Genomic DNA, 15,033 nt, shown 5'->3' on the forward strand with positions numbered 1-15,033 from the left:
CTCAGGTAAAACACCTGCTCACATCTGCTCAGGTAAAACACCTGCTCACACCTGCTCAGGTACGACATCTGCTCAGGTACAGGGCAACACCTCATCCTGTAGTTTGGGGTCGTGGCAAAGGGCTAGAGCAAAGACATACTCTAGTTCTTTTAACTTAGATGTTAAGTCCCCATTATGGTGTTGACATTTTGTGATCCAAAGTGCTGTGTGAATGCCGGAGAGTCTTATGGCTTCTAACGACAGAAAGCCCCATCTGTCTGATCTTTGCCACCACTTTCCAAGCAGAGCTGACTTGAAGTGTTCAGGTTTCAGACACAGCATTTTCATAGGGAATGACATGAAACATGGCCTTTCAGTGACAGACTAGTGAGCCCACCTTGGGGAAATAACAGAATAACAGACTAGTGAGCCCACCTTGGGGAAATAGCAGAATAACAGACTAGTGAGCCCACCTTGGGGAAATAGCAGAATAACAGACTAGTGAGCCCACCTTGGGGAAATAACAGAATAACAGACTAGTGAGCCCACCTTGGGGAGGAATAACAGGATAAGGCAGACTAGTGAGCCCACCTTGGGGAAATAGCAGAATAACAGACTAGTGAGCCCACCTTGGGGAAATAACAGAATAACAGACTAGTGAGCCCACCTTGGGGAAATAACAGAATGACAGACTAGTGAGCCCACCTTGGGGAAATAACAGAATAACAGACTAGTGAGCCCACCTTGGGGAAATAACAGAATAAAGACAGACTAGTGAGCCCACCTTGGGGAAATAGCAGAATAACAGACTAGTGAGCCCACCTTGGGGAAATAGCAGAATAACAGACTAGTGAGCCCACCTTGGGGAAATAACAGAATAACAGACTAGTGAGCCCACCTTGGGGAAATAGCAGAATAACAGTGACAGACTAGTGAGCCCACCTTGGGGAAATAGCAGAATAACAGACTAGTGAGCCCACCTTGGGGAAATAGCAGAATAACAGACTAGTGAGCCCACCTTGGGGAAATAACAGAATAACAGACTAGTGAGCCCACCTTGGGGAAATAGCAGATTAACAGACTAGTGAGCCCACCTTGGGGAAATAGCAGATTAACAGACTAGTGAGCCCACCTTGGGGAAATAGCAGAATAACAGAATGACAGACTAGTGAGCCCACCTTGGGGAAATAGCAGAATAACAGACTAGTGAGCCCACCTTGGGGAAATAGCAGAATGACAGACTAGTAAGCCCACATTGGGGAAATAGCAGAATGACAGACTAGTGAGCCCACCTTGGGGAAATAGCAGAATAACAGACTAGTGAGCCCACCTTGGGGAAATAACAGAATAACAGAATGACAGACTAGTGAGCCCACCTTGGGGAAATAGCAGAATAACAGACTAGTGAGCCCACCTTGGGGAAATAGCAGAATAACAGACTAGTGAGCCCACCTTGGGGAAATAGCAGATTAACAGTGACAGACTAGTGAGCCCACCTTGGGGAAATAACAGATTAACAGTGACAGACTAGTGAGCCCACCTTGGGGAAATAGCAGAATGACAGACTAGTGAGCCCACCTTGGGGAAATAGCAGAATAACAGACTAGTGAGCCCACCTTGGGGAAATAACAGAATAACAGACTAGTGAGCCCACCTTGGGGAAATAGCAGAATAACAGACTAGTGAGCCCACCTTGGGGAAATAGCAGAATAAAGACAGACTAGTGAGCCCACCTTGGGGAAATAGCAGAATAAGTACAGACTAGTGAGCCCACCTTGGGGAAATAGCAGAATAACAGACTAGTGAGCCCACCTTGGGGAAATAGCAGAATAACAGACTAGTGAGCCCACCTTGGGGAAATAGCAGAATAACAGACTAGTGAGCCCACCTTGGGGAAATAGCAGAATGACAGACTAGTGAGCCCACCTTGGGGAAATAGCAGAAACATGACAGACTAGTGAGCCCACCTTGGGGAAATAGCAGAATGACAGACTAGTGAGCCCACCTTGGGGAAATAGCAGATAAAGTGACAGACTAGTGAGCCCACCTTGGGGAAATAGCAGAATAACAGACTAGTGAGCCCACCTTGGGGAAATAACAGAATAACAGACTAGTGAGCCCACCTTGGGGAAATAGCAGAATAACAGACTAGTGAGCCCACCTTGGGGAAATAGCAGAATAACAGAATGACAGACTAGTGAGCCCACCTTGGGGAAATTGCAGAATAACAGACTAGTGAGCCCACCTTGGGGAAATAACAGAATAACAGAATAACAGACTAGTGAGCCCACCTTGGGGAAATTACAGAATAACAGAATAACAGACTAGTGAGCCCACCTTGGGGAAATAACAGAATAACAGTGACAGACTAGTGAGCCCACCTTGGGGAAATAGCAGAATAACAGACTAGTGAGCCCACCTTGGGGAAATAGCAGAATGACAGACTAGTGAGCCCACCTTGGGGAAATAGCAGAATAACAGACTAGTGAGCCCACCTTGGGGAAATAACAGAATGACAGACTAGTGAGCCCACCTTGGGGAAATAACAGAATAACAGACTACTCCAGCCGTTGTGGTTTCATCTCGCTGTGATATTCACAGCTGGATTTAGAGCTCTCATCGTGAAAGCAGAAGCTCTAACGATTCTGAATTGTGTCTGAATTTACGTTTTTCGTTTTTTTCTGTCGACAGTTTTATATATTGTCCTGTCACTAAGTATTGTCATATCTATTTTACAGTTATAATACATTTGAAATCTTACAGGAAGTAGTTTATAATTTCATTGTTAATATAAGACACTGAACAAAACATACAAAAGCAACATGTAAAGTGTCCCGTTTTTTCATGAGCAGAAATAAAAGATCCCAGAAATGTTCCAGACGCACAAAAAACGCTTATTTTTCAAATTTCTCACAAAAATGTTGCCAAGATAATCCATCCACCTGACAAGTGTGGCATATCAATAAACTGATTTATACACCATGATCATCACACAGGTACACCTTGTGCTTGGGACAGTAAAAAGTCATTGTATAATGTGCAGTTTTGTTCACACAACACAATGGCCACAGATGTCTCAAGTTTTGAGGGAGCAGTGCAATTGAAATGCTGACTGCAGGAATGTCCACCAGAGCTGTTGCCAGAGAATTGAATGTTCATGTATCTACCATAAGCCGCCTCCAATGTTGTTTTAGAAAATGTATCAGTGCGTCCAACCGGCCTCACAACCACAGACCACGTGTAACCACGCCAACCCAGGACCTCCACATCCTGTTTCTTCACATGCGGGATCATCTGAGACCAGTAACCCAGACAGCTGAATAAACTGTGGGGTTGACTGCCTTGACCTGACTGCATTTGGGCGTCTTGACCTGAATGCATTTGGGCGTCGTGACCAGGGTCTTGACCTGACTACAGTTCAGCGTCGTGACCAGGGTCTTGACCTGACTGCAGTTCAGCGTCGTGACCAGGGTCTTGACCTGACTGCAGTTCAGCGTCGTGACCAAGTTCAGTGGAAAATACTCACCTTCGATGGCTACTGACACGATGGAGAAGTGTAATCTTCACGGATGATCCCAGTTTCAACTGTACTGGGCAGATTGTAGCCAGCGTGTATGGCGTCATGTGGGCGAGCGATTTGCTGACGTCAACGTTGTGAACAGAATGCCCCATGGTGGTGGTGGGGTTATGGTATGGACAGGCAGAAGCTACGGACAACGAACACAATTGCATTTTATCAATGGCAATTTGAGTGCACAGAGATACCGTGACGAGATCCTTTTGGCCCATTGTCAGGCCATTCATCCACCTCCATCACCTCATGTTATGTTACAGCATGATAACGCACGGCCCCATGTCGCAAAGGATCTGTACACAATTCCTGGAAGCTGAAAATCTCCCAGTTTTTCCATGGCCTGCGTACTCACCAGACATGTCACCCATTGAGCATGTTTGGGATGCTCTGGATCTACATGTACGACAGCGTGTTCCAGTTCCCGCGGGTACCCAGCGACTTTTCAACAGCCATTGAAGAGGAGTTGGGGACAACATTCCACAGGCCACAATCAACATCCTGATCAACCATATGCGAAGGAGATTTATCGTGCTGCATGAATGAGGCAATTGGTGGTCACACCAGATCCACACCCCTACCTTTTTTTTTTTAAAGGTATCTGTGACCAACAGATGCATATCTGTATTCCCAGTCATGTGAAATCCATAGATTAGGACCTAATGAATTTATTTAAATAGACTGATATCCTTCTATGAACTGTGACTCCATCAAATCTGAAATTGTAGCACGTTGCGTTCACATCCTGTCTTCACCCGAGATCCTTCATTTTGGGGTCACATCCTGTCTTCACCCGAGATCCTTCATTTTGGGGTCACATTCTGTCTTCACTGAGATCCCAAAGGCTCCTGAGTGGCGCGGCGGTCTAAGGCACTGCATCTCAGTTCTAGAGGCGTCACTACAGACACCCTGGTTCGATTCCAGGCTGTATCACAACCAGCCGTGATTGGGAGTTCCATAGGGCAGCACACAATTTAATATGCCCGGCGTCGTTCCGGGTTTTGCCGGTGTAGGCCGCCATTGTAAATAAGAATTTGTTCTTCATTGACTTGCCTAGTTAAATAAAAAATTTAAAAATCCTTCATTTCGGGGGTCACATTCTGTCTTTACCTGTGGGGTTGTACTGCGTATTGGGTATAAAATGCTTAAAACATCACTCCAGGTATGCTGATCCAGACCATAGTGTTCTTCCTGTGTCTGCTGATCGCGGTGTTCCTCATCATCATCCCCATCTTCCACGCACAGAACCTCATGCTCTTCAAGGTGCTGGGAAACATGTGGTGAGTGGTGCTTCTCAGAGACTATAGCCCTACACGTCCCAATGGCACTACATGATGAAACGCTTAAGTACTGCTTAAGTACTGCTTATGTACTGCTTATGTACTGCTTAAGTACTGCTTAAGTACTGCTTAAGTACTGCTTAAGTACTGCTTATGTGTGGGTTATGTGTGGGTTATGTGTGGGTTATGTTATGTATGTGTGGGTTATGTGTGGGTTATGTTATGTATGTGTGGGTTATGTGTGGGTTATGTATGTCTGGGTTATGTGTGGGTTATGTGTGGGTTATGTTATGTATGTGTGGGTTATGTGTGGGTTATGTTATGTATGTGTGGGTTATGTGTGGGTTATGTTATGTATGTGTGGGTTATGTATGTATGGGTTATGTGTGGGTTATGTATGTATGGGTTATGTGTGGGTTATGTATGTCTGTGTTATGTGTGTGTGTATGGGTTATGTGTGTATGGGTTATGTATGTATGGGTTATGTGTGCGTTATGTATGTGTGGGTTATGTATAGTTATGTGTGGGTTATGTATGTATGGGTTATGTGTGCGTTATGTATGTGTGGGTTATGTATAGTTATGTATGGGTTATAATGTACCCCCCTTTATTTCCTCTCCTCAGGCCGTTCTGGTTGTTGCTGTTCTCGGTTGTAGTGGTCCAACATGTCGCCACCAGGTTCTGCTTCATTAAGAAGTGCACAGGGACTCTGGACAACAGGTATGAACACTAGTGTGTGTTCTGTAGATGGACTGTGTTGTTAGGTATGAGCTGGTCTCTCACTCTAGTTCTAGGATGTATCGTAGGTAGACGGGTCGTACGTTCTCTCACATAACTAACATAGGCATCGCAAGCCACCCTGATCTCGCGAACTTACATGAATGTTTCGTTGCTTGCGAGGCCGATCAGTTAAATGTGATCGTCATGTTCAGATGGACATTAGTTTATTATTGGTGCCAGGTGGAGACATTAGTTTATTATTGGTGCCAGGTGGAGACATTAGTTTATTATTGGTGCCAGGTGGAGACATTGGTTTATTATTGGTGCCAGGTGGAGACATTGGTTTATTATTGGTGCCAGGTGGAGACATTAGTTTATTATTGGTGCCAGGTGGAGACATTAGTTTATTATTGGTGCCAGGTGGAGACAGGGTAGAATTAGTTTATTATTGGTGCCAGGTGGAGACATTAGTTTATTATTGGTGCCAGGTGGAGACATTAGTTTATTATTGGTGCCAGGTGGAGACAGGGTAGACATTAGTTTATTATTGGTGCCAGGTAGGGACATTAGTTTATTATTGGTGCCAGGTGGAGACATTAGTTTATTATTGGTGCCAGGTGGAGAGGGTAGAATTAGTTTATTATTGGTGCCAGGTGGAGACATTAGTTTATTATTGGTGCCAGGTGGAGACAGGGTAGAATTAGTTTATTATTGGTGCCAGGTGGAGACATTAGTTTATTATTGGTGCCAGGTGGAGACATTAGTTTATTATTGGTGCCAGGTGGAGACAGGGTAGAATTAGTTTATTATTGGTGCCAGGTGGAGACATTAGTTTATTATTGGTGCCAGGTACAGATAGGTTAGATTGTTGACTCTGTGTCTCTCTCTCCTAGGGGTAGCCTCTTCCTGCTGACCTACCTCTTGTTCCCCGTCAATGTTCTGATTGGTGTGGTGCTGGGGGCGTGGCGGCTGGTCATCACGGCCCTGTTCAATATCGTCCACCTGGGACGCATGGACATCAGCCTCCTCAACCGCCATGTAGAGACCTTTGACCCCGGTGAGTCACTGGGACCCTCTGTGTGTATCTGGAGTTCACACTGGTGATCTAACCCATGTCCGGAAACAACCCTTGTCCTTGTTCAATCCTCTCAGATCTAATAGCCCCTAGTCTGGACGTTTACCTGTCCAATCCTCTCAGATCTCCTACCCCCTAGTCTGGACGTTTACCTGTCCAATCCTCTCAGATCTCCTACCCCCTAGTCTGGGCGTTTACCTGTCCAATCCTCTCAGATCTCCTACCCCCTAGTCTGGGCGTTTACCTGTCCAATCCTCTCAGATCTAATACCCCCTAGTCTGGACGTTTACCTGTTCAATCCTCTCAGATCTAATAGCCCCTAGTCTGGACGTTTACCTGTCCAATCCTCTCAGATCTAATACCCCCTAGTCTGGACGTTTACCTGTCCAATCCTCTCAGATCTAATACCCCCTAGTCTGGACGTTTACCTGTCCAATCCTCTCAGATCTCCTACCCCCTAGTCTGGGCGTTTACCTGTCCAATCCTCTCAGATCTAATACCCCCTAGTCTGGACTTGTCCCTGTCCAATCCTCTCTGGACGTTTACCTGTCCAATCCTCTCAGATCTCCTACCCCCTAGTCTGGACTTGTCCCTGTCCAATCCTCTCAGATCTAATACCCCCTAGTCTGGATGTTTACCTGTCCAATCCTCTCAGATCTAATACCCCCTAGTCTGGACGTTTACCTGTCCAATCCTCTCAGATCTAATACCCCCTAGTCTGGACATTTACCTGTCCAATCCTCTCAGATCTAATACCCCCTAGTCTGGACGTTTACCTGTCCAATCCTCTCAGATCTAATACCCCCTAGTCTGGACGTTTACCTGTCCAATCCTCTCAGATCTAATACCCCCTAGTCTGGACTTGCCCCTGTCCAATCCTCTCAGATCTAATACCCCCTAGTCTGGACATTTACCTGTCCAATCCTCTCAGATCTAATACCCCCTAGTCTGGACGTTTACCTGTCCAATCCTCTCAGATCTCCTACCCCCTAGTCTGGGCGTTTACCTGTCCAATCCTCTCAGATCTCCTACCCCCTAGTCTGGGCGTTTACCTGTCCAATCCTCTCAGATCTCCTACCCCCTAGTCTGGACGTTTACCTGTCCAATCCTCTCAGATCTAATACCCCCTAGTCTGGACGTTTACCTGTCCAATCCTCTCAGATCTAATACCCCCTAGTCTGGACTTGTCCCTGTCCAATCCTCTTTGGACGTTTACCTGTCCAATCCTCTCAGATCTCCTACCCCCTAGTCTGGACTTGTCCCTGTCCAATCCTCTCAGATCTAATACCCCCTAGTCTGGATGTTTACCTGTCCAATCCTCTCAGATCTAATACCCCCTAGTCTGGACGTTTACCTGTCCAATCCTCTCAGATCTAATACCCCCTAGTCTGGTCATTTACCTGTCCAATCCTCTCAGATCTAATACCCCCTAGTCTGGACATTTACCTGTCCAGTCCTCTCAGATCTAATACCCCCTAGTCTGGACGTTTACCTGTCCAGTCCTCTCAGATCTAATACCCCCTAGTCTGGACATTTACCTGTCCAATCCTCTCAGATCTAATACCCCCTAGTCTGGACATTTACCTGTCCAATCCTCTCAGATCTCCTACCCCCTAGTCTGGACTTGTCCCTGTCCAATCCTCTCAGATCTAATACCCCCTAGTCTGGATGTTTACCTGTCCAATCCTCTCAGATCTAATACCCCCTAGTCTGGACGTTTACCTGTCCAATCCTCTCAGATCTAATACCCCCTAGTCTGGACAATTACCTGTCCAATCCTCTCAGATCTAATACCCCCTAGTCTGGACATTTACCTGTCCAATCCTCTCAGATCTAATACCCCCTAGTCTGGACGTTTACCTGTCCAATCCTCTCAGATCTAATACCCCCTAGTCTGGACATTTACCTGTCCAATCCTCTCAGATCTAATACCCCCTAGTCTGGATGTTTACCTGTCCAATCCTCTCAGATCTAATACCCCCTAGTCTGGACGTTTACCTGTCCAATCCTCTCAGATCTCCTACCCCCTAGTCTGGACTTGTCCCTGTCCAATCCTCTCAGATCTAATACCCCCTAGTCTGGATGTTTACCTGTCCAATCCTCTCAGATCTAATACCCCCTAGTCTGGACATTTACCTGTCCAATCCTCTCAGATCTAATACCCCCTAGTCTGGACTTGTACCTCTCCAATCCTCTCAGAGCTCTACAAGGGGAAAGGGGCTAGGGGTTGTTTCTGGACAGAGCCCATTTAACTAATACATCTACATTCCTTCTACTACATTCCATTTAGTTTCATAAAGCTATTCTCGCATCTTGTTAGGATGTTTGATACTATATTTATTGAATACTATATGAATCCTATACATTCACATGGCCGATTTGAATGCGATCAAATTAGCTTAGCTTCTCAGTGATCAAATTATATTTCAACAAAATGTTTCAGGAATTCGTATCTGTTTCTAACTACAGAAACGATTTCAGAACGTTCTGATATGGTGGGTTTTGAAATCGACTTTTCTTGTGCTTATTTGAGATGGAATGACTTCATCCTCTTACAATTTCTCTGTAATTGAGCCTAACCCTTTAAGGTTAGTGTTTTTAACCACTAAGAACCACAGGAGGTTGGTGGCAGATTCATTGGGGAGGACTGGCTCGTGGTAACGACTGGAGCGGAGTAGGTGGAACGGTACCAAACACATCAAACGCATGGTTTCCATGGTTTCCGGGTGTTTGATGCCGTTCCATTTGCTCCGTTCTGGACGTTATGAGCCGTTCTTCCCCTCAGCAGCTTCCTGTGCTAAGAACAGTCCACTAAAGGAATGGTTAGGTTTCACCATTTTAGTGTTACAATTCTCTAAAGAGAAGACATTGTATCTAGTTTCAGACACACAATTATATTATTTGAACCAATATGTAGGCTAATAGCCAGAAGTAATTTTCACCTTTGAAATGTGTTTTTTTTTTCTCTATCCCTCAAGAATACTCTCACCATAGTGTTAAGTAAAATGGACCAATTTTCTCTGAATAAATGAATAAATGCATTTATAGAGTTCCCACTTTGAGGACAGAAATAGGTTTGTGCCCCAAATGGCACCCTATTCCCGTAATAGTGCACTAGCAGTGATCATCCAATAGTTTTCTCCTCCACTTCACCACGCTGGGAGCAGAAACCCCCATATCCCGATTCTCTAGTCCTATGAAACCGTTATCCCTATGTTTTGCCACAGCATTGTGATTGCAGTCCAATCTCAGAAGCTATGAGACGTCCCAAATAGCACCCTATTTCTGATAGGGCTCTGGTCCAAAGTAGTGCACTACATAGGGAAATAGGGTTCCATAGGGTTCTGGTCCAATGTAGTGCACTACATAGGGAATAGGGTGCCATTAGGGACTCAGACCCCTTGATTTCTTCCACATTTTGTTACATTAAAGCCTTATTCTAAAATGGATTAAATAAAACAAATTCGTCATCAATCTACACACAATACCCCATGATGACAAGGTAAAAACAGGTTTTTAGAAATTTAGCTAATGTATTAAAGGTCAAAACAGAAATGCCTTATATTTAGACCCTTTGCTATGAGACTGTAAATTGAGCTCAGGTGCATCCTGTTTCCATTGATCATCCTTGAGATGTTTCTACAACTTGATTGGAGTCCACCTGTGGTAAATTCAATTGATTGGACATGATTTGGAAAGGCACAAACCTGTCTATATATGGTCCCACAGTTGACAGTGCATGTCAGAGCAAAAACCAAGCCATGAGGTCGAAGGAATTGTCCGAAGAGCTCAAAGAAAGGATTGTGTCGAGACACAGATCTGGGGAAAGGAGCCATAAAATTTCTGCAGCATTGATGGTCCCCAAGAACACAGTGACCTCCATCATTCTTAAATGAAAGAAGTTTGGAACCACAGACTCTTCGTAGAGCTGGGCGCCCGGCCAAACTGAGCAATCGGGGGAGAAGGGCCTTGGTCAGGGAGGTGACCAAGAACCCGATGGTCAGTCTGACAGAGGTCCAGAGTTCCTCTGTGGAGATGGGAGAACCTTCCTGAATGACAACAATATCTGCAGCACTCCACCAATTAGGCCTTATGATAGAAGGCACATGACAGCCTACTTGGAGTTTGCCAAAAGGCAAATAAAGGACTCTCAGACCATGAGAAACAAGTTTTTCTGATCTGATGAAACCAAGATTGAACTCTTTGGCCTGAATGCCAAGCGTCCCGTCTGGAGGAAACCTGGAACCATCCCTACGGTGAAGCATGGTGGTGGCAGCATCATGCTTTGGGGATGTTTTTCAGCGGCAGGGACTAGGAGACTAGTCAGGATCAAGGAATAGATAAACAGAGCAAAGTACAGAGAGATCCTTGATGAAAACCTGTTCCAGAGCACTCAAGACCTCAGACTGGGGGTGAAGGGTCACCTTCCAACAGGATAACGACCCTAAGCACACAGCCAAGACAACGCAGGAGTGGTTTCGGGACAAGTCTCTGAATGTCCTTAAGTGGCCCAGCTAGAGTCCGGGCTTGAACCCGATACAACATCTCTGGAGAGACCTGAAAATAGCTGTGCAGCGATGCTCCCCATACAACCTGACAGAGCTTGAGAGAATTTGCAGAGAAGAATGGGAGAAACTCCCCAAATACAGGTGTGCCAAGCTTGTAGCGTCATCGCTGCCAAAGGTGCTTCAACAAAGTACTGAGGGTCTGAATAAGTAAATGTGATATTTAAAAAATAAAAAAATAAATGTGCGAACATTTCTAAGAACCTGTTTGCTTTGTGATTATGGGGTATTGTGTGTAGATTGATGAGGGGAAAAAGCAATAAGATTGATTTTAGAATAAGGCTGTAATATAACAAAATGCACTGTATATACAGTTGAAGTCAGAAGTTTACATACACCTTAGGTTGGAGTCATTAACCCGTTTTTCAACCACTCCACAAATTTCTTGTTAACAAACTATAGTTTTGGCAAGTCGGTTAGGACATCTACTTTGTGCATGACACAAGTAATTTTTCCAACAATTGTTTACAGACAAATTATTTCACTTAAAATTCACTGTATCACAATTCCAGTGGGTCAGAAGTTTACATACACTAAGTTGACTGTGCCTTTAAACAGCTTGGAAAATTCCAGAAAATGATGTCATGGCTTTAGAAGCTTCTGATAGGCTAATTGATATCATTTGAGTCAAATGGAGGTGTACCTGTGGATGTATTTCAAGGCCTACCTTCAAACTCAGTGCCTCTTTGCTTGACATCATGGGAAAATCAAAAGAAATCAGCCAAGACCTCAGAAAAAAATTGTAGACCTCCACAAGTCTGGTTCATCCTTCATCTGTACAAACAATAGTACCCAAGTATAAACACCATGGGACCACGCAGCCGTCATACCGCTCAGAAAGGAGATGCGTTCTGTCTCCTAGAGATGAACGTACTTTGGTGTGAAAAGTGCAAATCAATCCCAGAACAACAGCAAAGGACCTTGTGAAGATGCTGGAGGAAACAGGTACAAAAGTATCTATATCCACAGTAAAACGAGTCCTATATCAACATAACCTGAAAGGCAGCTCAGCAAGGAAGAAGCCACTGCTCCCAAACCGCCATAAAAATGCCAGACTACAGTTTGCAACTGCACATGGGGACAAAGATAGTACTTTTTGGAAAAATGTCTGGTCTGATGAAACACAACAATAGAACTGTTTGGGCATAATGACCATCGTTATGTTTGGAGGAAAAAGGGGGAGGCTTGAAAGCCGAAGAACATCATCCCAACCGTGAAGCATGGGGGTAGCAGCATCATGTTGTGGCGGTGCTTTGCTGCAGGAGGGTCTGGTCCACTTCACAAAATAGATGGCATCATGAGGGAGGAAAATTATGTGGGTATATTGCAGCAACATCTCTAGACATCAGTCAGGAAGTTAAAGCTTGGTTGCAAATGGGTCTTCCAAATGGACAATGACCCCAAGCATACTTCCAAAGTTGTGGCTTAAGGACAACAAAGTCAAGGTATTGGAGTGGCCATCACAAAGCCCTGACCTCAATCTTATACAAAATGTGTGGGCAGAACTGAAAAAGTGTGTGCGAGCAAGGAGGCCTACAAACCTGACTCAGTTACACCAGCTCTCAGGAGGAATGGGCCAAAATTCACCCAACTTATTTTGGGAAGCTTGTGGAACGGCTACCCAAAACGTTTGACCCAAGTTAAACAATTTAATGGCAATGCTACCAAATACTAATTGAGTGTATGTGAACTTTTGACCCACTGGGAATTTGAAGAAGGAAATAAAAGCTGAAATAAATCATTCTCTCTACTATTATTCTGACATTCTTAAAATAAAGTGGTGATCCTAACTGACTAAAGACAGGGAATTTTTACTAGGATTAAATGTCAGGAATTGTTTAAATGTATTATATGTAAACTTCCTACTTCAACAGTAGCAGTTAAAAGTTTGGACATACCTACTCATTCCAGGGGTTTTCTTTATTTTTACTATTTTCAACATTGTAGAATAATAGTGAGGACATCAACACTATGAAATAACACATATGGGATCATGTAGTAACCAAAAAAACTGTTTTTATTTTATTTTACCAGGTAAGTTGACTGAGAACATGTTCTCATTTGCAGCAACGACCTGGGGAATAGTTACAGGGGAGAGGAGGTGGGATTAATGAGCCAATTGGAAGCTGGGGATGATTAGGTGGCCGTGATGGTATGAGGGACAGATTGGGAGTTTAGCCAGGACACCAGGGGTTAACACCCCTACTCTAACGATAAGTACCATGGGATCTTTAGTGACTACAGAGAGTCAGGACACCCGTTTAATGTCCCATCTGAAAGACGACACTAAAAGTGTGAAACAAATCAAAAGACTCTTCAAAGTAGCCACTTTGTTTTACACTTCTAGCTCTGACTTTGATGAGTTTAATAGTTTAGTTTGACAGATTAGATATATTTCCTTTATTGAGGAAAAATGTACTTACCTATGACTGTGATATGTGGTTGTCCCACCTAGCTATCTGGAGATGAATGTACTGACTATGACTGGTCCACCTAGCTATCTGGAGATGAATGGACTGACTATGACTGGTCCACCTAGCTATCTGGAGATGAATGTACTGACTATGACTGGTCCACCTAGCTATCTGGAGATGAATGGACTGACTATGACTGGTCCACCTAGCTATCTGGAGATGAATGGACTGACTATGACTGGTCCACCTAGCTATCTGGAGATGAATGTACTGACTATGACTGGTCCACCTAGCTATCTGGAGATGAATGGACTGACTATGACTGGTCCACCTAGCTATCTGGAGATGAATGTACTGACTATGACTGGTCCACCTAGCTATCTGGAGATGAATGTACTGACTATGACTGGTCCACCTAGCTATCTGGAGATGAATGTACTGACTATGACTGGTCCACCTAGCTATCTGGAGATGAATGGACTGACTATGACTGGTCCACATAGCTATCTGGAGGTGAATGGACTGACTATGACTGGTCCACCTAGCTATCTGGAGATGAGCAAATGTGTATAAGACGTAAATCTTTACTGTGGGCCCCAATTTTAGCATTCATAAAGCCTTTATAACGACTACATAAGTTTCTATTGCTTTTAGCCCAGTGATTGTGATCTCCCCTCTGTCCCTGTGTCTCTCTAACAGCCTATCGTTGCTACGCTCACTATCTGAAGATTGAAGTGAGTCAGAGTCACCCGGTGATGAAGGCCTTCTGCGGGATGATGCTGCAGTTTGCCAGGCAGGACGGGGCCGAAAAGAAGGCAAGAGACGAAGAGGAAGGTCTGTACTAGTCCTGTATTCTTCCTCTAGTGGTGGTGTACTTGTCACGGCTGTCTGCGTCTTCTGACGATATAGCGAAATCGTCGTCTGAAAATGTAGACCAATACGCAGCGGATGTCGTGTTCATCTTTGAATTTAATTAATCGCTCACGTGAACACTATACAAAAAAACAATAAACAATGACAGTGCAACAGTTTTGCAGGCTATCCTAACGCAGTGCAAAAACAATCTCCTACAACAGACAAACACAAACACAGCCTCATATATGGGACTCTCAATCAAAGGCAAATAGACAACACCTGCCTTCAATTGAGAGTCCCAACCCCAATGAACCCAAACATAGAAACAGACACACTAGACTCAACATAGAATTACATAGATCCTAAACCAAAACCCGGAAATACTAAATCAAACGCCCTTTTACCAAAACACCACCCCGAACCACATAAAACAAATACCCTCTGCCACGTCCTGACCAAACTAAAATGACAATTAACCCTTATACTGGCCAGGACGTGACAGTACTAGTCCTGTCTGTCTCTCTCAACGCACCGACGCGCCCCCCCTCAACGCTCCGACGCGCCCCCCACTCAA

General features: G+C 44.6%; 1 protein-coding gene across 2 annotated transcripts in view; it reads left to right on the forward strand.

Moving 5' to 3' along the window:
- LOC106584863 (signaling receptor and transporter of retinol STRA6) overlaps positions 1–15,033 on the forward strand; it is a 66,453-nt gene that overhangs the window by 47,775 nt on the left and 3,645 nt on the right. For both annotated transcript variants that reach the window (XM_045706234.1, XM_045706235.1), the window contains exons 14-17: positions 4,713–4,830; positions 5,455–5,550; positions 6,444–6,607; positions 14,304–14,438. In XM_045706234.1, the coding sequence (XP_045562190.1) occupies positions 4,713–4,830; positions 5,455–5,550; positions 6,444–6,607; positions 14,304–14,438 (513 nt within the window). The remainder of the gene's footprint in view (positions 1–4,712; positions 4,831–5,454; positions 5,551–6,443; positions 6,608–14,303; positions 14,439–15,033) is intronic.

This window comes from Salmo salar, chromosome ssa23 (assembly GCF_905237065.1).
Source record: "Salmo salar chromosome ssa23, Ssal_v3.1, whole genome shotgun sequence".
NCBI lineage: Eukaryota > Metazoa > Chordata > Actinopteri > Salmoniformes > Salmonidae > Salmo > Salmo salar.